Source organism: Doryrhamphus excisus, linkage group LG4 (assembly GCF_037039965.1).
Source record: "Doryrhamphus excisus strain RoL-2023G ecotype Guam linkage group LG4, RoL_Dexc_Guam_v1.1, whole genome shotgun sequence".
In the NCBI taxonomy this organism is placed as follows: domain Eukaryota; kingdom Metazoa; phylum Chordata; class Actinopteri; order Syngnathiformes; family Syngnathidae; genus Doryrhamphus; species Doryrhamphus excisus.
The window spans coordinates 16,461,925-16,489,864 of NC_136360.1; the positions used below are offsets into that span (position 1 = coordinate 16,461,925).

At 36.9% G+C, this 27,940-nt stretch overlaps 2 protein-coding genes across 4 annotated transcripts; both read right to left on the bottom strand.

The window, feature by feature from the left end:
* prrx1b (paired related homeobox 1b) lies at positions 1-23,756 on the bottom strand. 3 transcript variants are annotated; one of them, XM_078790287.1, is made up of 5 exons: positions 23,712-23,756; positions 12,666-13,051; positions 8,359-8,534; positions 2,096-2,277; positions 1-615 (listed from the first exon to the last, which is right to left on the bottom strand). In XM_078790287.1, the coding sequence occupies exons 2-5, from the start codon at positions 12,895-12,897 to the stop codon at positions 483-485; spliced, it is 723 nt and encodes a 240-aa protein (XP_078646413.1). In that variant the 5' UTR covers positions 12,898-13,051; positions 23,712-23,756; the 3' UTR covers positions 1-482. The 3 variants fall into 3 exon arrangements, with proteins under 3 accessions (XP_078646413.1, XP_078646412.1, XP_057929405.1); XM_078790286.1 differs by lacking the exon at positions 23,712-23,756 and adding an exon at positions 16,985-17,294 and having other exon boundaries at positions 12,666-13,237; XM_058073422.2 differs by lacking the exon at positions 23,712-23,756 and adding an exon at positions 16,985-17,292 and having other exon boundaries at positions 12,666-12,886.
* LOC131129660 (RAB6-interacting golgin) lies at positions 23,304-27,105 on the bottom strand. Its single transcript, XM_058073419.2, has 5 exons — positions 26,892-27,105; positions 26,074-26,341; positions 25,891-25,992; positions 25,681-25,821; positions 23,304-24,207 (listed from the first exon to the last, which is right to left on the bottom strand). The coding sequence occupies exons 1-5, from the start codon at positions 26,950-26,952 to the stop codon at positions 23,772-23,774; spliced, it is 1,008 nt and encodes a 335-aa protein (XP_057929402.2). The 5' UTR covers positions 26,953-27,105; the 3' UTR covers positions 23,304-23,771.
* Between the last annotated feature and the right edge of the window lie 835 nt (positions 27,106-27,940).

Consider the following 27,940-nt stretch of genomic DNA (forward strand, 5'->3'; position numbering starts at 1 on the left):
CCGAATGAAATGTTGGCTTTTTTTTTTTTATTTATTAATATAATATTTTTCTGTTACAAATGACATGACAGAAAACGAAAAGGTTCTACTGGGTTTGGGAATACAAGATCCGCCCCTGCATATGGAAGAGTTACATGAAAATAAAGTTGTCGGTTTACTATGGATAGGAAAGTGATAAAAAAAAAAAAACAGGAGAAAAAAAAAAGGTCCAGAAGCCAAAAAATTCCACATATGTCCTCCTGTGCCACAAAAATGTTTGAAAATCAGTCCCAATAAGAATATGCCGATATTTGAAGACGTCTTCGTATGAACAACGGTCGTCTGGAATGGAGTGAGACCCACCCTTCCCCCGACACTCACCGCCACTTGCTTGCTTTGGCGATTATTGACGTGGGATGAAGTTCATTCCAAAAGATAGCCAGTCCGTGGGAGTCCAGTGGCTTTGGAGGAGGGTCTCCGACCCGCCGGTTCTCCCGGACCTCTCAGTTGACCGTGGGCACCTGGTTCAAGCTGTACTCTTTGGCTTTGAGCCGCAGGTTGGCGATGCTGTTGGCCATGTTCATGCCCTGGGATGTGTTGGTGTTGGAGCAGCTTGGGGGGTAGGCCGCCATGGTGCTGACCGGAACATAAGACACCGGGTTGCTCAGATCAGTCATCTCTTAGTCATGGACATGCAACGACATTAGCATGCTTGGTTGGCCTGACAAGGACTGGAATGGAATGGATCAGGGTTTTATGCTGCCGATTCCGATCCCGATGACCCAGGACTGAAACCGTCTGATACCAATACCAATCACATTGACTGCCTGGGGGGCCCCAAAATAGGTCATTACGAATTAATTGATTAATTAATTCTTTCATGGGACCCATACTTCCTGCTAGTGGCTATGCGACGTGAAAAAGGCAGCATCCAATCACGTCCTGACTTACTTTTAAAGACAACATAAACGACTGTGAAGCATCCAGGGGATGTGTCTGATGCGCCTTGTCACATGATGAATTCAGTTATTTTTGGGTTATTAGCTTAGTCGTGAGACTGCCGCACATGCACGGCTGAGTGTTAGCCACATGGCTGTGTTAGCTGCCGTGACCGCTAAAACTTGCCATACTCGAGTCTTGTTCTTCAAATGGCGTATTAAAGCTAGGTATGTTTCCTGGCATGTGTTAGCAGTTAGGTTCCACAGGGCAGACATAGTTTGGATGGTGTTTGGATGTTAGCTAGCTAGGTAGCTAGCTAGTTAGACACTACATGCACCAAAGGGTCGCTGCATTAGTGCGAGCCACGGGTGAAATCGGAAGATATTGATCAGTGTCTGATCAATATCGGACCATCCCTCCTGACAAACTTAGGGACAAGTGTTTATGTTGGGATAGTTTACACCAGTGGTCTCAAACATGCGGCCCGCGGGCCAAATGTGGCCCGCAGGACACTAGTTTGAGGCCCCCGCCTTGATATGAAAGTTTAATGTTTAAAGTTTGATATGGATGCTGTATGGTATCATGTACCCAGAAAAAATTATTACGTTTGATTAATGTTCATGTTAAAGGTTAAATAACTCTTAATAGTTATCCTCCTATCCGTGTGGTTTTTTTATTTTTCATTTTATTTTGTGTAAAAAAATAAAAAGATATTTGAGAACAGTGGAATGTTTTATCAGAGCTTTTCTTGTAGAAAATTGGAACCAAAGCGAATTTTTTTAAATTTTTTTGTTTTTAATAAATGCGTTTTTTTTTTTTTGGAAAACCTGATGCGGCCCAGTCTCACCCAGACCCGAGCTCCAGTGGCCCCCAAGTAAATTGAGTTTGAGAACCCTAGTTTAGACCAAAGCAAACAACATTTGTGTCAGAGTTATGCGGTTTTGTTTTCCCTTTTTAGTCGGGAGCAGATATTTTCCTGAAACTGACCTATGTTCCACTGCTGATTACTAAATAACAAAAAAGGTGATGAAAGCGGGAGTCCAATCTATTGGTAGGTTCCATCTTTACATAACCATAGAAGCCAATTTTCTACGTGCTTTGAAAAATATCTAAAATGGCTGCCACAGAAGGGTTGAGGCAATGAATGAGTTTGTGTCATTTTTGACCGGTCTCGTACCTGTAGGGGGCGGTGCTACCCCAGGAAAGGTAGTCGTTCGGGCGCGGGGCGGGGCGCGGCACGATGGGCTGCTCCACCGCGGTCACCTCTCCAGAATAGGATTTGAGGAGGGAAGCGTTTTTGCTGGCCAGCATGGCTCGCTCGTTCCTGCGGAACTTGGCTCGCCGGTTCTGAAACCAAACCTGCAGGAACCAAATGAAAGCAACCTTTACATGTCACGGTTTCATTGGGGACCTCCTTTGTGGAGCACAGACGTACACAGTATACTCTCTGTATGTATGACACATGATTGATGATGATGTCATTGTATCCGTGTTGAACACAATTCACACTATGACATCATAGATAAGTATGCATGTATCATACATACAGTATGTATGGAATAAATACACCACTGTGTTTCACAGTTCAGACTCATGTTAGTACAGCTTCTGTTGCACATACAGTACTACGGTGTACAGTAAACGTATAAATGTTGTCCAAGTGTACAAATACACACAAACAAAGGGTTTGGTTCCCAGCATAATGCTAATGATGTACTGCAGGTTCCTGTACATGCTGTCAACACAATAAAATACACATAGTCTACACCAGGGGTCGGGAACCTTTTTGGCGAAGAGAGCCATGAAGGCCAGGTATTTTAAAATGTGTATCTGTGAGAGCCATATACATTTTTTTAAACATTGAATACAATAAAATGTGTGCATTTTTATGTAAGACCAACAGTTTTAGATAATGGGCTCTAATTACGTAGACCAGGCACACTACCCCACGCCAATGGGTTGTGGCCAGCACACTTTCGTGAGCAGCGCAGTGTCTAATAATAAATCAAATACTTGTTGCCATTAATACAACTTCTGCAGCTGCATAGTTTTGCACCGTACTCCGTAGACGTATTTCATTCTTTTGGCCATCTTCATCAGAAGGCTTGGTTCTGCAGCTTTAGCTATTTGACTAAAGGAGGAAAGTTTACATTTACATGTTTTTTTGACATCTCAATGACCGAGGTAGACTACAGCATTACCCAGTAATAATGAAGTTTTGGTGTTTGACCTGGAAAATATCATCAGGAAAGATAGATATGGTTGGCCGTATTGCAGCAGAATATAGATGGACGAATTAAAATGCATAAGAAAGTTGTTGATTTTGAATATTATTTTTAACAGTCATTTCTGTGATGGTTTACTTTAAAATGTTAGCAAAAATACATTTTTATTGTGGTAAGAAATGCTTGAGAGCCAGATACAGTCATCAAAAGAGCCCTACCTGGCTCCCGAGCCATAGGTTCCCTACCTCTGCTCTACACTGTACAGTACATACATTATACAATATTCATATTTAATTTATATTATAATTAGGGCTGTCATTCCATTAAAATATTTGATCACAATCGCATTTTGTCCATTTTTAACTCACAATTAATCGTAGCTGGAAATAAGTTTTTATTTATTATAAGTAGGGGAAATCTGTTTGTGGTAATCAAATTCGATGTACAACTACAACAATAATTACATCAAATTTTATGTAAAGGGATATCAATTTGGGAACTTTGGGTCATTATTTTGAAAAATTCAGTCAGCAAGCATATTTTTGTATTAGTATTTTTCTTTATTATTAGCATATTAGCTCTTAAACTCGCCCACAAGCGTTCAGCAAGACAAAATGAGAGCGAGTGTTTTTAAATTCTAAATGTTTTTGAGTAAAAAAAATATTTATGAACATTCAGAAAGGATTATTATTAAAGAATTGCCTCAATGCACCTTTCCAAATGAAAATACCTAAAACAGGGCAATAGTCATAACATTTCAAACCTAATGTGATTTCATTTCTCTTTTAAAACACATTGAAATACATAGAAATCAATTATATTACAGTAAATACTATTTTATTACAATACTCTATTTCCACAGTTTTTGAATGTTTACTGCGATATGAGAGTTGTCCTACTTTTTCGACGGTCATTGAACGCACCTTTGCACCGTTCTCCGAAGCAAAGAGGGCTGTATGGATGTATTTGGATGTATTTTACCCCTTTTCTGTCACCTCATACTTTCTCCCGAATGCTGATACTACGTGGGAACCCATAAAGGTAAGATTTGATGACTTTGAGTGCTAATGTGCATTATTGTGGTAGTTCCATGTTAAATGGCTAACGCTAGCAAAACACCGGACTTCATCACATTGATAGCCCGTCAATAGCAGCTGGAAGTCCAATTTAGCTAGTAGTTCGATGCCAAAAATCATCATAGAGATGTCAAACTGTGAAAAGGACTGGTTAGTTGGGGTACTCTTATGCCAAAGTAGCACTGTATATGACAATAAAAACAATACCTGCACTGCTCGAATCCGTGATAAGTCAAACACAGCGACAATAAATACAAATAACTTTGATTTTGCTACAAGAACCATCTGCCAGGGCTTTGAAGCTAACATTACTAAATACATCTAAATACTCTTTTCTTTCTCTATTTGCCATCAATATTTGTTCCAGTTTGTGGCTACAGTTACCGTGTTTCAACCAAACTACGGTGGAGGGCGAGGGTCAAAAATGGAGGAGTGCACGTTAATCGCGCGTCAAAAATTGTTAAAGGGAATTTCCGTTCCTAACTTTGACAGCCCTAATTACAATATATGACAAACGTTCTACAAAGTATACAAATACATTTGACAACATACTGTATAAATGAAATGAATAATTTTCATTTTAATATATGTATTTTGGCCTGCGTGTCAAGACTTTAAGGCAGGGGTCTCAAACTCAATTTACTTGGGGGCCACTGGAGCTCGGGTCTGGGTGAGACTGGGCCGCATCAGGTTTTCAAAAAAAAAAAAAAAAAAAAAAAAAATGCATTTATTAAAAACAATTTTTTTTTAAAAAACTTCGCTTTGGTTCCAATTTTCTACAAAAAAAGCTCTGATAAAACATTCCACTGTTCTCAAATATTTTAATTTTTATTTTTCTACACAAAATAAGATGAAAAATAAATAAACAAATCAAGAATAAATAAAATCAATCACAGTAATAAATATAATAATAAAACGGCAAATAATAAAAACTTAAGAAACCACATATAGTTGGTGGGTAGACAAATGATTTTTTTCAGATTAAAATGAACAAAGCATTATTAGAGCCCTGTAGACATGACAAAACACGACTATAGTCACATTTATACTTTTTTTATTTACAACATATTGCGCAACTGCAGGGTCTTGAGACACATGCTAACTCGCAAACTAGAGAGCTAGCGACCTAAACGGTAGCCTTCAAGTTATTTCCTTTAAACTTAAATAGCCAAAAACTTACCACTTCCACACGGATAGGGAGGATAACTATTAACAGTTATTTAACCTTTAACATGAACATTAATCAAACGTAATAATTTTTTCTGGGTACATGATACCATACAGCATCCATATCAAACTTGTGCGGGCCGCACTGACATTAAACTTTCATATCAAGGCGGGGGCCTCAAACTAGTGTGGCCCGCAGGTCGCATGTTTGAGAACCCTGCTTTAAGGACACCTTGGACAATAAAGTACATAGTTAAGGGTGTGTGTGTGTCCCTGCACAACTATGGCTGTGAGTCATATTAGCATCCACACACACACGCTATGTGACCTGTAATTGCTCAGGACGGGTGAATAAGGCCGGGCTTTGATGGGCTTCTTTCTTTCCCAACACGATGATGATTGCATGGTGGATATTATTAGATGCTGCAACGCTGACGCGTTGCCTCAGGAATGAGCACCCAAAGACTTTGTTGCATTGCTTTCTGTTCCACATTAATGACAGATGTGCTGCTTCTTCCTTTTCGCTCTACAAACACAACTAACCTTTTTAGTAGGAAAAGGTCCTTTTATTGGGTCTTTATGTGAATTATATTCCCCCTCTTAAAGCCACGCGTTGCTGGGAAAATGATGCTATTTTAATGTGCATGGATGACGTTGCTTGGATGTTAGCGTAGATGTGAAAGCGTACATACGGTACACGTACAAAAACAAACAGGATTGTTTGGATTTATGAAAAGATGCCGGACGCTGACCGCTTGCTCGTGTTCAACGTTTGTCCATTCAAGTGTTTGTGGTTTTGAGTGGTGTTGTGTTTTGTTCGGCTTCTAGCTGCCGTTCTTTGAGTTCCATGCATGTGTGTTTATTGATATTGGCTGGAACCTACCCTCAGTTTGCCTTTTCCTTCATTTTTCATTGGATTTTTATTCATTCTGATGGAGGATCAAAATGTCATGATTATGATTAATCATAATTAATCTGGCCATCCCGGGTGGCGTGATGTCGCAAGCATCTGACTAGCACTGTGGCAGGAAGGCAATCCGGCGTCCCAGCAGCCATGCATGCCATAAAGTCACGGCGGTGACCCCTGACAGGGAAAAGCCAAAAGCGGGGAAAAACCCGAATCAAGTCCCAAACCAAATCTGCTGATTTAGTGCGCCGCCGTCAGCTGTGCTGCCAGTGTAGTCGAGAGAGTCGAGTATGTGGCGGCAGCGGCACGCTGATTACATCCAAGTGTCATGTGACTGGTCGGTAAGTCTACCATGTGGTCGGCTATGTGATATCACACCTCATTCCGCAACAGCAGCATCAGGAGAAGTTAAGGAATGTATTCCATGACGAATAACTAGCTAGCGATTCATCTACTGCAGGGGTCTCAAATACGTGGCCCACGGGCCAAATGTGGCCCGCAGGACACTAGTTTGAGGCCCCCGCCTTGATATGAAAGTTTAATGTTAGTGCGGCCCGTTTGATATGGATGCTGTATGGTATCATGTACCCAGAAAAAATTATTACGTTTGATTAATGTTCATGTTAAAGGTTAAATAACTGTTAATAGTTATCCTCTCTATCCGTGTGGAAGTGGTAAGTTTTTGGCTATTTAAGTTTAAAGGAAATAACTTGGAGGCTACCGTTTAGGTCGCTAGCTCTCTAGTTTGCGAGTTAGCATGTGCCTCAAGACCTTGCAGTTGCGCAATATGTTGCAAATAAAAAAAGTATAAATGTGACTATAGTCATGTTTTGTCATGTCTACAGGGCTCTAATAATGCTTTGTTCATTTTAATCTGAAAAAAAAATAATTTGTCTACCCACCAACTATATGTGGTTTCTTAAGTTTTTATTATTTGCCGTTTTATTATTATTATTATATTTATTTATTACTGATTTAATAAAATCTTTATTCTTGATTTGTTTACTTATTTTCATCTTATTTTGTGTAGAAAAATAAAAAGCAAGATATTTGAGAACAGTGGAATGTTTTATCAGAGCTTTTCTTGTAGAAAATTGGAACCAAAGCGAAGTTTAAAAAAAAATGTTTTTTAATAAATGCGTTTTTTTTTTTTGGGGAAAACCTGATGCGGCCCAGTCTCACCCAGACCCGAGCTCCAGTGGCCCCCAAGGAAATTGAGTTTGAGACATAAACATGACATAAACTGTTTTTATTCCCATTACTCTTACTCTTCTTATTCACGTTTACATTTTTATTGACTTTTATAGCACTTTATTTTTCCATTTTACTTTTGTATATGCTGTCGGTTTACTTTAATTTTTATTTTAATACAACTTTTACATTTAAATGTTTGCTCTTCACATATGTATTTTATTTTAGTTTTACTTTAATCATTGTTTATTTTATTTTCTATCTATTATTACTATTATTATCACGCTAAACTGTATTTAGAATTTGAATTTATTTTAATTTGATATCACTTTTATTTTTCTACGTGCCATCAGTTTTTGACTTTAATCAGTCTTTGATTTATGATGACTTTTTCATGTTATTTATGATCATTTTTGACTTCACAGTTTTTGGTTTATTTTCTGTCACTTTCTATTTTTCCTGTAGTCCGTCAGGGTTTTTTTTTTGCTCTTTATGATTTATTATGAATCGTTTTTCTGACCTGGTTGGGGTCATGTGTAAGCAGGCCTATCCCAGCTGATTTGGACGAGGGGGGGGGTGTCAGCCAATGACAGGACACACGCTACTCGAACACAAACAACATTCACTCTCACATTCTCACCTATGCGCAACTGACAGGATACATTGGCGGTCAGGTGTGTTTTTTTTGGCGGGGGGTGTCATGTTTGCTGTATTAGTAATATACAGTAGTATTAGTAGTATTCCCTCTTTGTTCACACATTGTAATTATTCAGGGTAACACTTTTCCCCCAAACCCTCGTTTTGCCTCTGAGCTCCGAAGAGACTAAACAGGTGGGTTGGGGGTGTGTGTGTGTGGGGGGGGGGGGTAGCTTACCTGCACTCTGGCCTCGGTGAGGTTGACGCGGCGGGCCAGGTCCTCGCGTACAAAAGCGTCGGGGTAGTGCGTTCTCTCAAACACTCTCTCCAGGGCCTGCAGCTGACTGCTGTTGAAGGTGGTCCTGTTCCTGCGCTGCTTCCTCTTCTTCTTCTCCTCCGTGTTCATCTGCTCGTCTGGCGGGGAACAACATCAACATGGCGGACAGCTCATCACCACGGCTCTTTGTACACGTGGACGTACACAGTACACATAACACACATTACACGGAGGTGCCTTTCTAGTACGCTGCCAACCATAGACTCACCGTTCGCTCATCCATTTGGTCCGTCGTCACGCCATCGTGCTGACAACACGCCTCATTCACATCCTTCCACTGACTACATAAGCGGCCGTGTATTGTAGTACTGCCAAATAAATTCCCAATACAACTTGTGTATTTGTCTGAACTAGTAGGCACTCAGGAAACGCTGAAAGCTGCCATTTATACTACTATCATGACACTCTACTACTATTATTATGACTATGACTGTACAGTACTTTTAAAGAAAAGGGTATATACACTGCAGTACTACTACCGTGCAGCGTGTTTAAAGAAAAAATATATTGTACTACACATTACTTCAAGGAAAAATACTGTACTGCTACTCCATAGTGCATTTAAAGGAATGATTAGACCGTACCTCTACTACTACAGTACAGCAGTTTTATAAAAAAACATATTATACGACTGCTATTACTGTACAATGCTTTTAAAGGAAACACTTGTGCTGTACTACTACTGCTACATTTAAAAAAGCCAACAATTATACTCGAACTACTACAAAGTAGTACTTAAAGAAAAAACATACTACTGTACAGTACTTTTAATTACAAAACATACTTTTACTATTACCACTAAGATTACTGTATAGTAAAAAACGATTCTACTGTTGTGTACATTACTTTTAGGGAAAATAATATACCATTGCTACTGTGCAGTACTTTTAAAGAGGTATTGTACAGTACTACTACAAGAATTGTACACTACTTTTAAAGACAAAATATTTTTAAACTGCACTACTACTACTGTACAGTACTTTTAATTAAAAAACATTATACTGTACTATTACCACTAAGATTACTGTATAGTAAAAATGATTCTACAGTAGTGTACATTACTTTTAGGGAAAATAATATACCATCGCTACTGTACAGTACTTTTAAAGAAGTATTATACATTACTACTACAAGAATTGTGCACTACTTTTAAAGACCAAATATTTTAAAACTGCATTACTACTAATGTACAGTACTTTTAATTACAAAACATTATACTTGTACTATTACCACTAAGATTACTGTATAGTAAAAAACGATTCTACTGTAGTGTACTTTACTTTTAGGGAAAATATACCATTGCTACTGTGCAGTACTTTTAAAGAAGTATTATACAGTACTCCTACTAGAATTGTACACCAAATATTTTTAAACTGCATTACTACTACTGTACCGTACTTTCAATTACGTAAGTAATAAGTACATTACTTTTAGGGAAAATAATATACCACTACTGTCCAGTACTACTACAAGAATTGTACACTACTTTTAAAAGACCAAATATTTTTAAACTGCACAATGAGTGCTTTTAATCGAAATAAATGGATATTGTACCACCATCTACTACTACTACTGAGTATTTTAAAATGAATAATGATTATTCTACTGTACTACTAGTATAACAGTACAGTACTTCTCAAGAAAAAGGGTGTGTTGAATGATTTCATACGATGGTGATGATGAATATTATGAGTGCTAACATTTGGTGCTTACACTGAGCCGAGTTGTTTTCCAGTTTCCTGGTATTTTTCCAAGACGCCTAGGGCGAATAAGAAAGAAGCGTGTTGTCCAAACATCACGGAAGACCATTTTCGCTTGATGAGCGGTGGCCCGGCGAGCTAACTGATGCCAGGTTACGTCTTCATTTCAGGTTTAATTTTTGCGGAGGGAAAGACGCTCTGTGCTCATGCGACGGCCCCCGTGAGTGATTGACGTGTCTGCGGCTCACATTAGCTTCAATTACAAGCGGATAGGTTGAAAAAGTAGTGGACCTTTCACCCTTCATTAAAAACAAAAGCGTAAAATGAGATCAATTACACAAATGATTTTCCCGGCGCTGCCATTCAAGGCCGATGTTCCATTTCACGCCGATGGAAGCACATTGTTTTCCTTTTCGGACTTTTTCTCAGCTTAATCCCGCCACTTTCAGCCTTTTGTGATGATAAGATGAGGAAGAGCGATTGCTGGAGGTGTGGAAGGCTGAGCTAAGAATGCCAGGGAGCTAGCATGGCCACGATAAGATGTTGCTAATGTCTGCTGGGTAAATGAAAACACTTTTATGATAATGATACTATTTCTATTATTATATCAGGTAGGCATATTTTCAACAGAGGGCCGTGTACTGAAATAAACGATTGAATAGTCTAAAAACAAGTCTCAAACACGCGGCCCGTGAGCCAAATGTGGCCCGCAGGACACTAGTTTGAGGCCCCCGACTTGATATGAAAGTTTAATGTTAGTGCGGCCCACGCAAGTTTGATATGGATGCTGTATGGTATCATGTACCCAGAAAAAATTACTACGTTTGATTAATGTTCATGTTAAAGGTTAAATAACTGTTAATAGTTATCCTCCCTGTCCGTGTGGAAGTGGTAAGTTTTTGGCTATTTAAGTTTAAAGGAAATAACTTGAAGGCTACCGTTTAGGTCGCTAGCTCTCTAGTTTGCGAGTTGGCATGTGTCACAAGACCCTGCAGTTGCGCAATATGTTGTAAATAAAGAGTATAAATGTGACTATAGTCGTGTTTTGTCATGTCTACAGGGCTCTAATAATGCTTTGTTCATTTTAATCTGAAAAAAATAATTTGTCTACCCACCAACTATGTGGTTTCTTATGTTTTTATTATTTGCCCTTTTATTATTATTATTATATTTATTTATTACTGATTGATTGATTTTCTTTATTCTTGATTTGTTAATTTATTTTTCATCTTATTTTGTGAATAAAAATAAAAAGTAAGTTATTTGAGAACAGTGGAAGGTTTTAATCAGAGCTTTTCTTGTAGAAAATTGGAACCAAAGCAAAGTTTTTTATAGTTTTTTTATAGTTTTTTTTAATAAATGTTTGTTTTTTTTGGAATACCTGGCCCAGTCTCACCCAGACCCAAGCCCCCAAGTAAATTGAGTTTGAGACACCTGGTATACAGTATGTTATGATGCATCTAAACTCTTATTCCCTCATTTTTTTGACGGTCCGTGTTTTCCGTGACTGCATTCCCACAATGTATTTAGTTTTTATAAGAAGCACCTCGCTCACGTTTTAGCTCATTCCGTCTCTCTTCTTTAGCCAACACTCAAAAATGACTACCTTTCCTGAAATCCCACATTTTCCAGACCTAAAATTTCCACAAAAAAAAATCCGAAAAGCATTTCTCAACCCATAAAGACTTCCGTGATAGTGTTTTTCACTTTGCCAAAATTGTAAAAAAGTATTTCAGCTTTTTACTGCATTTCTACATAATGACCCCCCCTGTGGTTGTTATTTAAAGGTCTACTTTTACTTCTTTTTTTGTAGTTTTCTTGTTTACAATATGCTGTAAAGCATTAAAAAAGCCCCCCCAATAAGACAGTATAATGACCTGAAGATAGCGCCAAGTGCTGGGAAGGATTTAACTTTGCCGATTTTTTCCCACCCCAACGGTAAAACGGTAAAAAAGGTGAGCGCACGTGTTCCGGAGCGGCAAAGTGTGGGCGGGGGGATGTGTTGTTGTTTGATTGTTTCATGGCCGCCTCAAGACAAGCGCGTTAATTATGACAAACGATTAGGGTCAGATGCTGTGAGAGTGTTTGACAGGCGGAAAATAAGCTGAAATTAACGACGTGACCCGACCACTTCCACTCGGTCACCGCGCTCATTTTTAGCCTTTTAAAAATAACAACAACACCCATTAAAGCTCCCCCCCCACACACAAAAAAATATCCTTTTTATTTTCGCTCCTCGCTGCGCCAGAAAGACTTGTTTGTTTAACTTTTTTACTCCAGCGTCCCCGAGCACCTTTGACCGTTTCGTTTTATACAGCGTATAGAATTACCGGAGTACCGGAGGTGTGGACGCATGCACCATATACACAAATAAATAAAACACATGATTTTAATTAAATGTAAAAACGGCATCATATAAAATATGAACTATAATTTTAAGGACCCCCCCATATCTTCCATTGCCATTTCCTAAGAAGGTCTAAAGGTGAAAAGGTGGTTTCCACTTACTGTCCTGCTGGTTTGTGTCGCTTCCACTGGTCAGTCCCGGAGACTCCAGCAAACTTCTCCCGGCCTCCCCCACGCTCTCGTCAGCCTGACTGCCGACCATCTCCCCGGCTTCTTCCAGATCCAGGAGGTGGCTCACAGAGAAGTTCTTCTTGGCTTGCAAGTTGTCCAGGTTAGCCGTGACGGGACTCTCCAAGCGGTTCCTGTCCATTCCATGCGTGTAGCTAGAAGTCATGACGGGAACCCAAAAGAAAATTGGAAAACAAAGTAGATCCTCACTTGCAAGGCGTCTCTTTCCGTTGGGGAGAAGCTTTGATTGGAGAAGACAAAGAATCGGAGCCTCGTAGGGCTCCGAGTTGAAAACTTGAAGGTTTCTCCTGCTATTTTTCCTGCAATCAAACCTCTAAGTCAATCCATACACCCCAAAAAGAACAAGTTCTTGCTGGAAAACTTGAGGAATGTTTGCTAAAACCTCCTCTTGGACTTGTCTCCACACACTGCTGGAGTCACATGTGAGCAGGAAGAGACGCTGCCCCTTCTGATGACGACCAGATGTGGCCGCACCGCCTGCTCCGCTGCAGGAATAACGTAGTACAAATGCAGTAACAATGCAGTAACCACGCAGGAATAATTCAGCAACGATGCCGGAATAGTGCGGTGCTATAATGCAGTAACGACGATGCGGTAATAATGCAAGGAGAAGGCGGCGGTTGGCGTGTGTCCTTCAGGCTATGGAGCCACACTCGCTCTCTTTCAGGCAAATGAGAAGTTTCGGTTACGTAGTACTGGAGGACTTTTAACACAAGCTTCAACAAGTCTCCTCCCTCTTTTGGAGGAACATCAGCAGAAGGAGCGGCAACATCTCCGCTTTGGCCTCCTCGCTCCCCCGGCCTTTGACAAAGCATCTTATTTACAACCTTACGTGCACTTTAGCATCATGGCCTTCACTTCATCAGCATTCATGGCACAAATATGGTATGCTTTCTTTTAAATCAACATTTCATCAATAAAACATACATACACAAAAAAATATATTTTAGCCATTTAATTAACTATATATGTACAAGAACATACTAACTCCTTATTTCTAAAATGACAAATACTTCAACTTGCTGATATAGTTCATCTTCAAACAGCTAAAATAATGCATAAGGCTAAAAATAAGCAATTAGCTCAAAATGTCATCCAATACTTCTCTACAAAAATAAAAAATTTATGAATGGTTGTTTGTCTATGTGTGCCCTGTGATTGGCTGGCGACCAGTCCAGGGTGTACCCCGCCTCTCACCCCCCCGCGACCCTCGTGAGGAAAAGCGGTAGAAAATGAAAGAATGAATGAATGAAATTTTAAATTTTAAGCATGTATTTCATGTCATTGGATGGTCATATCACCTCGTACTTCGGTATGTGACAAAAAAAATTTTTAAATTTTACTTGGGTATGTGACAAAAATAAAATAAAAAAAACTTCAACTATATTAGGAAAGCAGGAAGTGAACAAATGTAACAGTTACTGATTGTAAAAGTACCAGATGAAGGGGTAGGATTTAATAAGCTTTGCTTCTTCCTACTCCTTTTGGACATGTGGAACTGGGGACTGATTATGGGATGCACTCAATTGTAATCTGATGCATGTTCAAATGAAATTAAACCATTACCATTTTATTTTATTGTATAAGCATCATTATTACCAATGCATCGTTACCTGTGTGTCCAGTCGGGACATAGAATATAAACATAATATATAGGCTGTGAATACACAAATATTTAATTTCATGACTCATTAATTCATGCATTACAAAAAAATTTCCCAAATTTATAAACAAATAAAATAAATCAGGACAAATACTGAATAGAAAAAATACATGAAATAAAATCAATACAAACTATTACATGAATAAACTAATAAAAATAATATTTGTATTTATGTACTGTATTTATATAATAAAAATGTAAACTATATGCTAATTGTAATGCATTTTAGTCTATGTGGGCAGAGGTTCGTGCCACGGTGTGCATGGAGGAGTTGGTAAACAACGCTGTACGGATGCTGCAATAAGTCGTGACATGACGGCATAATAACACAAAGTTCAAAAATGGATTTCTGCGGAAAACTATTTCACAAGATGATGCAAATGTGGATTGAAAGAAAACTACCAGCACAATAATAATATACATTCTAGTCAAGTAAACAATAAAAGACACACATGCGTCTCCTCCAGTACTACAGTATTGACTCCATGTTAAATATATCCTATTATATTTCATGTATATATGACTTGACTATAACCGACTATAGAACAGAGTGTGTTCAAACCTTTTCCAAACATAAATTGGGGGCCCAATTTGCTACATTTCAATATATGCGAAACAATGTGACCACGTGTTAGCGTTGACAAAGTAAATCAGTGTCAAATGTAATATTATAGCTTATTAACTCATTCAATCCCAGCCATTTAGCCACTAGCGGCCATCTTTGATGATCCGGACTGATATTTCAAGGCACACAGAATATTGTGTTCTCAGGCGATATACACATTGTACGTATATACCAAAATAAAAGTTAGGCACTCATATTTCGACAGAAGAACAAAGCTTGTTTCTACCCTATTCCAATCTTTAGTCATAAGCAGTAGAACAGGGGACTCAAACACACGGCCTGCGGGCCAACTGTGGCCCGCAGGACACTAGTTTGAGGCCCCCGCCTTGATATGAAAGATTAATGTTAGCGCGGCCCGCGCAAGTTTGATATGGATGCTGTATGGTATCATGTACCCAGAAAAAATTATTACGTTTGATTAATGTTCATGTTAAAGGTTAAATAACTGTTAATAGTTATCCTCCCTATCCGTGTGGAAGTGGTAAGTTTTTGGCTATTTAAGTTTAAAGGAAATAACTTGAAGGCTACCGTTTAGGTCGCTAGCTCTCTAGTTTGCGAGTTAGCATGTGTCTCAAGACCCTGCAGTTGCGCAATATGTTGTAAATAAAAAGAGTATAAATGTGACTATAGTCGTGTTTTGTCATGTCTACAGGGCTCTAATAATGCTTTGTTCATTTTAATCTGAAAAAAATAATTGTCTGCCCACCAACTATATGTGGTTTCTTAAGTTTTTATTATATTTATTATATTTATTTATTTATTACTGTGATTGATTTTCTTTAATCTTAATTGGTTTATTTTTAATCTTATTTTGTGTAGAAAAATAAAAATTAAGATATTTGAGAACAGTGGAATGTTTTATCAGAGCTTTTCTTGTAGAAAATTGGAACCAAAGCAAAGTTTTTAAAATTTTTTTGCTTTTAATAAATGCGTTTTTTTGGGGTTTTTTTTGGGAAAACCTGATGTGGCTCAGTCTCACCCAGACCCGAGCTCCAGTGGCCCCCAAGTAAATTGAGTTTGAGAACCCTGCAGTAGAACATGGGTATGTTTCAGCAAAATATGACTTCTCAACAAAAAAAGAGAGGCTAAATTTAGCCATATTTAATTAGCCAAGAGATCTAAACAACAATGCCGTAATCTAAACAGCACAAAAATGGTTGTTTTACAGCAAAATAATTGATTTACAAATATAACACCGTGAACTGGGTTTGCGTGGTCACGTTACACGCCTCCATGCTTTGACTTCCTGCTTACCGTGGAGCGTGGCTACTACATGGGAAATACACACGTCGAGCGCTATTAAAATGAGTTTCTGCCACCTTGTGACATATAAATACGTCTTTGGGATCGGGGGTTTGGGTTGAAAAAAAAAAAACCTCTACAACATGCTGAGGGCCAATTAAAAGCAAGTGGCGGGCTGAAAATGGCCCCCAGGCTGCACTTTGGACACCCCTGGTTTAAGTGATGTAATTATACCCCCTCTCCAAAAACACACACACACACACAAATGAAAGCAACATGTATTGTGAGGGTCGAAAATGCGGCCCGGGGTCACTTTTTATTGGCCCACGACTAAAATACCGGCACTAAAAAATACATTAAAAAACATGGAACTCTCTAATGATTGAACTTATTATATCTTATTATTCCTCTTACTCCTACTTTAGATTAGTCATATAATAACATAATACACATGTATGTATTTTATATCATATGCTATTCTGCACCAAAATGCTTGTATTTTTAGAAATTTTTGACCCAGCTAATTCAGAAGGTTAGCTTACCTTCATTCCTAGCATCCATTTTCTATCTGTGATTAGGAAGGTAAAATGGAAGAAATAATGTGTAAGAGTAATAAATATTGATGAAACAAAGCAACTTTTATGTGATTATGTTTATGTGTATGATTTCTGAAGAAGGATGTTCCTGGATTGAAAGTCTTACCTCCTCCTTGTAGGTAGCAAGGCAGCCATCTTGTCCCATTGACACCCATGTTAAAGTCAAACTTAATCACATTTGCTCTCCTGCGACTAATTTGTGATCCATTCGGGAAAATTAGACATGGATGTGTTTTGGCCAAAGCCTCAGGACTCTCCCGGTTGTCGTTTGGAGTTTTTATCTCCTTCCAGTTTGGCCTTGGCGCGCATTTGTTGGACATGAACCTTCTCACTGAATCACTCTGCTGGGTCATTGTCAAAATGGCAGACAATAGCAGGTGAGCTGATTAGAGTCAGCTTCCTTGAAGTCACATGACTGCCCCTCCCCTCTGCCACTTTTGACCTCATGGACGTTTTCTAGTATCAGTATTTTTACAAAGTATGTTTACATCTTATCCGAATATATTAGGGACACATGAAGGTAGCACACAACAATTATTCATGCTAGCTGTTAGCATGGAAGCTATTTTTGTTTACTTTGGCCATGTTAATAAAATGATAGTCACTATGATTCAAATCAATAATCAATTTTGCCCCAAAAAACAAACCCCCCCCCCCCCCAATAATAGACAGTAACCAAAATAGTTAACACTTAGCGCTTTTTGTACATTGTGCAGAGCCATAGTTGCTAATAAGCCATTGTTAGCATTGTTAGCATTCTGGTTTTGTTGGGATACTGCCAAAGTTAAAATAGCTACCAGTTATAAATAGCACTTTACATATAAAGATAGCAGCTAATCTGCTGGTTCTGTTAGCATATCAGCATTTAAACTACTAACATAGTTATTAGCACAATAGTTGTTAGCATGCTGGCTCTTAGCATTGTTAGTATTTTCTTTTTTGTTGGGATAACGGCAAAGTTAAAGAAGAGAAAACATGACAATTATTTAGAAAATATTAAAAAGTAATTGAATAAATAAAGCAGAATAATAAAAGTATATAAATATGATTTCTACAGTACATAATTTATTACATTTTAAAAGTAATTTTAATAATTGTATTAATTTAATACATTTTAATTACTATTATTTTTTAAATAATTATTTCTTGAATCTGTTATTTATTATGTATTAATTCTTTTTGGGATAATGACATTTTTTTGTCCCTAAAGTATGGAGACATTGGGCAAAAAATGACAAAAATTCTAAATAAATGTAAATATTTGAAAACATTAATTTAATTTACTTAATATAAAAAATCTCATAATATTCTAAAGTAATTGAATAACTAAAGCAGAATAATAAAAGTATAGAAATTAGATTTCTACAGTACTTTATTACATTTTTAAAGTAATTTTAATAATTTTATTAATTTAATACATTTTAATTGCTATTATTTTGAATCTATTATTTATTATGTATTAATTCTTTTTGGGATAATGACATTTTTTTGTCCCTAAAGTATGGAGACATTGGGAAAAAAATGACAAAAATTCTAAATAAATGTAAATATTTGAAGTATATAAATTAGATTTCTACAGTAAATAATTTATTACATTTTAAAAGTAATTTAAATCATTTTATTAATTTAATACATTTTAATTGCTATTATTTTTGAAAAAATTATTTCTTGAATCTATTATTTATTATGCATTAATTCTTTTTGGGATAATGACATTTTTTGTCCCTCAAGTCTGGAGACAAAAAATGACAAAAATTCTAAATAAATGTAAATATTTGAAAACATTAATTTAATATACTTAATATAAAAATCTCAGTACATAAATATTTATTTTTCTGTTTTTTTTTCATTGTAATGAACTTTGTCAGTATAATGTATGCATGTATGCAATGTATGTAATATATGTCCAGACTTAGGGAAAGTATTAGCATGATGGTATTAGCATGATGAGAATGTGTGTGTGTGTGTGTGCTGCAAATGAAAAGCAAAAAGCAATGGGGGTTGGACGGAGGAGGTGATGGAAGGGTTGATGTGTTCAGGACTTGACTCATAGACTCAAAGACGTCCCCGAGGTTCAAGCCCCTGATTTGGGAAAAGAACACTTGATGCCATCAAAGGCAAACAGATTGAATCCAGATGTGCGCCTCTCGTTCTTTCCATGTATTTAATGAAGGCGCGGGGCTGGAGGAGACTTTTTCATCATTACTTTTCCTCCCAGATCCTATTTTCATTCCGGTGCCAACGTCGATGAAGAAAAAAAGGCCTCCCTACGTCCCAGAGCCCAAATATTTTCCTGTGGGGGCCCCTTTTCTTTGTTTGGTTTCATGTGAACTAAGCAGCGTGTTTGCTTGACTGCAACGGTCTGTCCTTGGAGGACGAGTCTGGGTGGATTTCGTGTCCTATCAAGTCCGTTTATACAACACTCGGTGGTGCTGGAACAAATGTGTCACAACAAGGACATATATTACACACATAAAAAAAACCAAAAAACAAATAGATATTATTTATGTACTTAGATTTTTATATTATGTATATTAAATTCATGTTTACAAATATTTACATTTATTTAGAATTTTTGCCATTTTTTGCCCAACGTCCCCATACTTTAGGGACAAAAAAAAATGTCATTAAAAAGAATTAATACATAATAAATAATAGATTCAATAATTATTTCAAAAATAATAGCAAATTAATAAAATTATTAAAATTAATTTTAAAATGTAATAAATTATTTACTGTAGAAATCTAATTATATACTTCAAATATTTACATTTATTTAAAATTTTTGTCTTTTTTTGCCAATGTCTCCATACTTAAGGCACAAAAAAATGTCATTATCCCAAAAAGAATTAATACATAATAAATAATAGATTCAAGAAATAATTATTTCAAAAATAATAGCAATTAAAATGTATTAAATTAATGAAATAATTTAAATTACTTTTAAAATGTAATAAATAATTTACTGTAGAAATCTAATTTATATACTTCAAATATTTACATTATTTACATTTATTTAGAATTTTTGTCATTTTTTGCCCAATATCTCCATACTTTAGGGACAAAAAAATGTCATTATCCCAAAAAGAATTAATACATAATAAATAATAGATTCAAGAAATAATTATTTCAAAAATAATAGCATTTAAAATTTATTAAATTAATAAAATTATTAAATTTACTTTTAAAATGCAATAAATTATTTACTGTCGAAATCTAATTTATATACTTATATTATTCTGCTTTATTTATTAAATTACTTTTTAATATTAATATTTTCTAAATTGTGTCATGTTTTCTCTTCTTTAACTTTGCCCTTATCCCAACAAAAAAGAAAATGCTAACAATGCGAAGAGCCAGCATGCTAACAACTATTGTGCTAATAACTATATTAATAGTTTAAATGCTGATATGCTAACAGATTAGGTGCTATTATATTCTATGTAGTGCTTTTCTATTTAATACACCAATTGTAACAATTTAAGCTTTATATGACACAATCATCCACTTTGACATGTATTCATATTACTAAATATTTGTCCAAATGCATGTATATGTGTACATGAACATGGGGGCCTTTGGGGAACTTTTACAACAGCCCCCCTAAAATAGTTAAATGGACCTAACAACGACCATGTCTCCAGCTTGTCTCCAATGGGCAGGCGTCACCAGAAGAGAATTCCCTGCATAGGCAATCAAGCAGAGTTTTGGGGGGGGGGGGGTAATGGGGGCTGGTGGGTGTCTGTGTCCGTGGCACAAGACGGAAAAAGTCAACATGTCCTCTAAATGAAGGAAATGCAAGAAGACAGCGGACACGGCTCTACTCCAATCAGTGGCAAGGGGTCACCGGGCAGCGGCGGCACAGTGGCGGCGCTTTGACTGCAGGTTGGGGACCGCCGGCATCATTAGCATCATCAGAAGGATCATTGCACTTTGCATCCTTATATGGCCGACAAGAATGAAACATTCAATAATGATCTAACTAGCAATCAGTCATACATTTACAAGCAAAAACTTTCATAATATTATTAATTAATAATAATAATTTAATAATATTTACAAAATATTTTTTTTTGAAAAAAAAAACAGAAATTGATGAGTAATTTTGAGCAAATTTATGAGTAAAAAATAGGTAATATTACAAGAATAAAATTGACTGTTACACTGGAATATTACAACAATCTGAAATGTTTAGAAATATTATTATTATAATAATTATTTTGAATTCACAAGTCATACATTTACAAGCAAAAACTTAAAGAATAATATTATTAATTAATAATAATAATAATGTAATATTTACAAAATTTAAAATTTTGAAAAAATAATTAGAAATTTATGAGTAAATTTAGTAGTAATTTTGAGAAAATTTGAATAAATTGAGTAAAAAAGAGGTAATATTACAAGAATTAAATTGACTGTCACACTGGAATATTAGAATAATCTGACATTTTTAGAAATATTATTAATAATTATTTTCAATTTACAAGTCATACATTTACAAGCAAAAACTTTAAGAATAATAATAATAATTAATTAATTAATAACATAATAATAATTTAATAATCTTACAAAATTACAATTTTAAATTTTGAAAAAATCAGAAATTTGAGTAAATTCATGAGTAAATTGAGTAAATTTATGAGTAAAAAAGAGGTAATATTACAAGAATAAAATTGACTGTTACACTGGAATATTACAATAATCTGAAATTCTTAGAAATATTATTATAATAATAATTATTTTCAATTCACAAGTCATACATTTACAACCAAAATCTTTGAGAATAATATTATTAATTAATAATTAATAATATAATAATATTTACACATTTTAAATTTTGGAAATTTATGAGTACATTTGAGTAATTTTGAGAAAATGTATGAGTAAATTGAGTAAATTTATGAGTAAAAAAAGAGGTAATATTACAAGAATAAAATTGACCATTATGCAGGAATATTACAATAATATGATTTTTTTAGAAATATTATAATAATTATTGTAATTCTTTTCAATTTATAAGTTGTACATTTACGAGAAAAAAAGTTGTCAATTTCAGATATTAAGAATATTGAACACTTTATTAAAAAATGTTATTGATTTCAATAGCATTGTAAAGCTATCATAAATAATGCTTGGATAAGGAAACATTCCCTGGGTACAACATGTAAATATACAGTACAGCTATGTATGTACTATGTACTACGTACGCACATACAATATAAGTGCTCAGATGGATGTGTTTTTTGTGAAGATGGCGGCTGGTGTGAGCGCTTACTTAAGTCATTACCAATGACTTGGCCGAGGAAGCCCAAAAGTGCGGCGTGCATCGCCTCCCTCCCGTACATGACACCTGATTGACAGCTAATTATTATTGCCATATTCCATATTCACCCATATTCACCTATACTTGTACCAACCCAAAATGAAAGCATCCCAACACTACATCGTACTCTAACAGTGCCCACCCCCCCCCCAAGGTCCCCCCTACTCAGGAAGACCCACCTGAACATTTCAATGACTCACACAAGGCAGAGAGGCTGGGTCACATGAGACCCAAAATGGCGCTCTTTGGTATCAAGTAGTCCAACAACGCCATCAAAACATGGAAGATGGAAACCAAAATCCGTGAGACGTGAGCAGCAACATCTGACCTCTACGTGTGTGCCATGACGGTTTTCTCATCCCGTCCCATTTTTCTTTTGGTTCTGTCAATCAAATACTAATTCATTTAATGTTACTTTTTAGGTTGCACGGCGGTCTAGTGGTTAGCGCGCAGACCTCACAGCTAGGAGACCAGGGTTCAATTCCACCCTGGGCCATCTCTGTGTGGAGTTTGCATGTTCTCCAAAAACATGCTAGGTTAATTGGCTAACTCCAAATTGTCCATAGGTATGAATGTGAGTGTGAATGGTTGTTTGTCAATATGTGCCCTGTGATTGGCTGGCCACCAGTCCAGGGTGGACCCCACCTCTCGCCCCAAGACGGCTGGGATAGTCTCCAGCACCCCGTGACCCTCGTGAGGAATAAAAGAATGATTCGGTTGAGCTGGTTTCATAATTGTATCTCTTGAGTGTTAAGTTGGTGTGTGATGACTTTAGTGTTCTTTGTAAGAAGACTAACACATTACAAAAACATGCTAGGTTAATTATTGACTCCAAATTGTCCATAGGTATAAACGTGAGTGTGAATGGTTGTTTGTCTATATGTGCCCTGTGATTGGCTGGCCACCCACCTCTCGCCCGAAGACAGCTGGGATAGGCTCCAGCACCCTCCCCCCCCCGACCCTCGTGAGGAATAAATGAATGATTCGGTTGAGCTGGTTTCATAATTGTATCTCTTGAGTGTTAAGTTGGTGTGTGATGAGTTTAGTGTTCTTTGTAAGAACACTAACACATTCCAAAAACATGCTAGGTTAATTAGCGACTTCAAATTGTCCATAGGTATGAATGTGAGTGTGAATGGTTGTTTGTCTATATGTGCCCTGTGATTGGCTGGCCACCAGTCCAGGGTGGACCCCGCCTCTCGCCCAAAGACAGCTGGGATAGGCTCCAGCACCCCCCGCGACCCTTGTGAGGAATAAATGAATGATTCGGTTGAGCTGGTTTCATAATTATACCGCTTGAGTGTTAAGTTGGTGTGTGATGAGTTTACTGTTTTAGTGTTCTTTGTAAGAACACATTCCAAAAACATGCTAGGTTAATTATCGACTCCAAATTGTCCATAGGTATGAATGTGAGTGTGACCCCACCTCTCGCCAGAAGACAGCTGGGACAGGCTCAAGCACTCCTCGCAACCCTTGTGAGGAAAAGCGGTAAATGAATGAATGTTACCTTTTGTGGATTTCTGGTCTCGTTGTTCGAATAAAGCTACCATACAAATTCCACACTATGTCACGTCGGTACTACTTTTACATCTTGCTCAAGGGGCGTTTCATTCGCAGGTTGGCGCTCTGGCGGGACGCCGCCACCCTTCCCTTGACGTTCATCCTCTAAGGGTCCACACTGCACTGTGGCCTCCAGACTCTGCGTGAGACCGTTCTCCTCCAGCCCGTGTTTCTGTGACTCCGTCTCCTCTTTTTGCTCCTCCTTCTCATGGCTCTGTGACGCCGACGACTTCTCTTCTTCCAGCCTCTGCCTTTCCAGCTCCTCCTCGGTGGCCTGAAGCTGCAGTTGATGCATCAGTTCCTCCAGCTTGAGGGCTTTGCGCAGCTCGTTTTGTTGTATGATGGCGCAGAGGTGCTCCGTCAGCTGCTCCTTTACGTCCGACTTCTTGTGGAGGTCTAACTTGGCCATCACGTACTCCGTCTCCGCCTTCTCGTAGCGCTTTCTAAAATGGGGAAGAAATGAAGGATGAAGAGGGGCTGCCACTTTAACGCACTGGATTAGCACTAACATACACACTAGTATGCACGCACAACAATGCAATTTTATACTGTAACCCGCAAGGTATGCTGGGAAGCCCACATGCACACTTCCAACAGGAAGCCACACACTACTGCACCCCTCCTGTTCATGCAATATGGTTCACAATGGCGTAGTTTGTATGTTAGCACAATATTTAAACAAACTTTATTTAAACACGACTGAATACAATAACACAGGGGTGTCCAAAGTCTTTCTGTCGTCCATCTTCTAGGCCGCTTATCCTCACCAGAGTCGCCAGTATGCTGGCATTCATAATTACTCATGACAAAATTCATTACAGTGAAAAAAAAAATCGATATTATTTATGTACTTACAATTTTACATTATGTATATTAATGTTTTCAAATATTTACATTTATTTAGAATTATTGTCATTTTTTGCCCAAAGTCTCCAGACTTTAGGGACAAAAAAATTTCATGATCCCAAAAAGAATTAATACATAATAAATAATAGATTCAAGAATTAATTATTTAAAAAATAATAACAATTAAAATGTATTAAATTAATACAATTATTAAAATTACTTTTAACATGTAATAAATTATTCACTGTATAAATCTAATTTATGTACTTCAAATATTTACATTTATTTTGAATTTTTGTCATTTTTTGCCCAATGTCTCCACACTTTAGGGATCAAAAAATGTCATTATCCCCAAAAGAATTAATACATAATAATAATAGATTCAATAAATAATTATTTAAAAATAATAGCAATTAAAAATTATTTAATTAATAAAATTATTTAAATTACTTTTAAAATGTAATAAATTATTTACTGTAGAAATCTAATTTATATACTTCAAATATTTACATTTATTTAGAATTATTGTCATTTTTTGCCCAAAGTCTCCAGACTTTAGGGACAAAAAAATTTCATGATCCCAAAAAGAATTAATACATAAATAATAGATTCAAGAAATAATTATTTCAACAATAATAGCAATTAAAATGTATTAATAAAATTATTGAAATTACTTTTAAAATGTAATAAATTATTTACTGTAGAAATCTAATTTCTTTACTTATATTATTCTGCTTTATTCATTAAATTACTTTTTAATATTAATATTTTCTAAATTGTGTCATGTTTTCTCTTCTTTAACTTTGCCGTTATCCCAACAAAAAAGAAAATGCTAACAATGCTAAGAGCCAGCATGCTAACAACTATCCCAGCTGTCTGGGTGTCCACCCTGGACTGGTGGCCAGCCAATCACAGGGCACAACCATTCCCACTCTCATTCATACCTATGGACAATTTACAGTCTCCAGTTAACCTAACCTTCATGGAATGTGTTTTATATTGTAGCCCCCGGGCCGCACTTTGGACACCGCTGCACTATGTTGTGAGCGTGTGTGAATGAGCTGTGCTACCTGGCGGCCGTGTAGTCCCAGCTGGCTTGCTCTATCTTTCCTCTTAGAATGCCCACGTCGTTAGAAACCATGTCATCAAGGGTTTGCAGCTCCTTCTGGATCCTCTTCAGCTTCACGGCCTCAGCCTGAGTTTGTTTGGACCTTCAGACAACGACCACTTTGAGAAGCAGGGCGGCATTTTATTCACGAGCGTGTACCCGAGACACTTACTTCTCAGCGATGGTTTTAGCCAGCAGAGCCTTCTTACGCTTATTCTGCTCTTCCATCGTCTTTTGTTCCTGTTGCAGTTGCTCCAGACGAGTCTTGTCTCGGCTGTGATCCAACACCAACACTGTCAGTCATCATTATTGTGTTTTTTTTTTACAGTGAATAACATACAAAGTAAACACTGACAGTTGAATCTGTTGGAGGTCCAGCTCCTTCACAGCCGGAAGTGGTTCCTCGACATCTTCTTTACACTTTTCATGTGTCGTTGCTTCTTTTTGGAGAGCCGGAGCAACATGGTCGTCCTCCACTGGCTGCTTATTGAGCTGCTGGTCCGGCGGTAGGCCATTAGAAGACAATCCAGCACTTATTTCCACGACTTGATGCAATTTTCTCTCCCGTTGCCTTTGCTGGAGACTCCGACTGGCAGGTCTCGGTTTGCGTATGATCGTGGATTCTGCAAAAAAGATGCAAAAGTGCCATAAATCCAAAGAGATATCAAATCAAATCAACTTTATTTGTAGAGCACAATGTCCACCCTCCATACTAGACACACACAAAATCGCACACAATCACACACAGTAGGGAGACATGGCATGGCACTGAGTATCAAAATATTATGCAAAGTAGTAAAAAAGAAGTATTAAAACACAGTACTACATAGAAGTATAACACCCAGTAGAATCAGGCATCATGCAAATATGAATCTGAATCAGAGCAGACATCAGGCTGTGTAGTAAAAAGTAAACAAAGCAGACACTCGCAAAGACAAAGACTAGAGACACATGCAAAGTAAAAACAATGGCATACAAAGTAAAAAAGATACATCATACAAAGACGAGAGGCTACATGCGAAGTAGTAAAAACAAATACCGTTAAAGGTAAGACAACATGATACAAAGTAAATAGGAGTGTCATAAAAATGCTAAAGTGACATCATGCTAAGTAGTAAAAACGCATAGTAATAGCTAGAACGATATAGCATACAAAGTAAACATTCAAGCTACCTTGACCGTTCTGCTGCAATCTCCGCAGCTCAGCTTCGGAAAATCCCGCCCATCCGCTCATTTTATAACCTCAAATCCGCGCTACGTTAAAATAAAAAACCGAAAAATGTCGTCCAGCGACTTTCCTTCCGAATATTCACCATAGAGTCAACTTAGGGGAGAAAATGTTAAATGAACGCGCCGTCGGCAGCCATTTTGACAGAAGGATGCCACGTCAAGGACCCGTAAAGGACCCGCAAAGGTTGTCCGAGATATAGCCTGCATTTAAAACATTTTGTAACTGCAATAAGCTAAATTCATTTTCACCCCAAAACGTAATATTGTATATAATTTATTGTACCTCCGAAGGCAAAATAAATAATAATAATTTCTGAGCCGTTTGCCTGGAATTGATATGCTAATAATCAGGATCCGAAATGGCAATTTTTTGGCCAGCTGCTTGTTTTTTATTAGCCATTAGCATACTGTAAACCTCGAATAACAATTTTAAAAAATCATTTTGATTTGAATACGAAGGTATTATGGCTTTAGGCTTGACTAAATATAATAAATGACCGTTTTAATCATTCATGTAATAAACGGTTTGTGCTTGGCTTAGTTTATCAAGTCCATATCTCCAAAATTATGACATAAAATGCAATTGTGACACACAAACTGTGCATGTGCCAAGTACCATGTAATGAAGGCTCCAGTGGAGAGGAAACTGTGAAATTATGATAATTATTTCATAATTATCTCACAATTTTGAATTTTATCTCACAATTCTGATATTTTAACTAATCATTTTGACTTTTCATTTCATAATTTCTTCTTCACTGGAAGCTTGGTCATATGGCGCTTTTTATGGCATTTTTTTAAACTCACAATCTCAATGTTTTGTTGAGTAATAGGGATTTTTTACCTCATAATTTTGACTTTTTATCTCATAATTATGACTTTCTTATGTCACGATTATGGCTTTTTCACTCACAATTGACTTTTTATGTCATAATTTAGATTTTTCAATCTCATAATAATGACTTTTTATGTCATAATTTAAATTTTTGTCT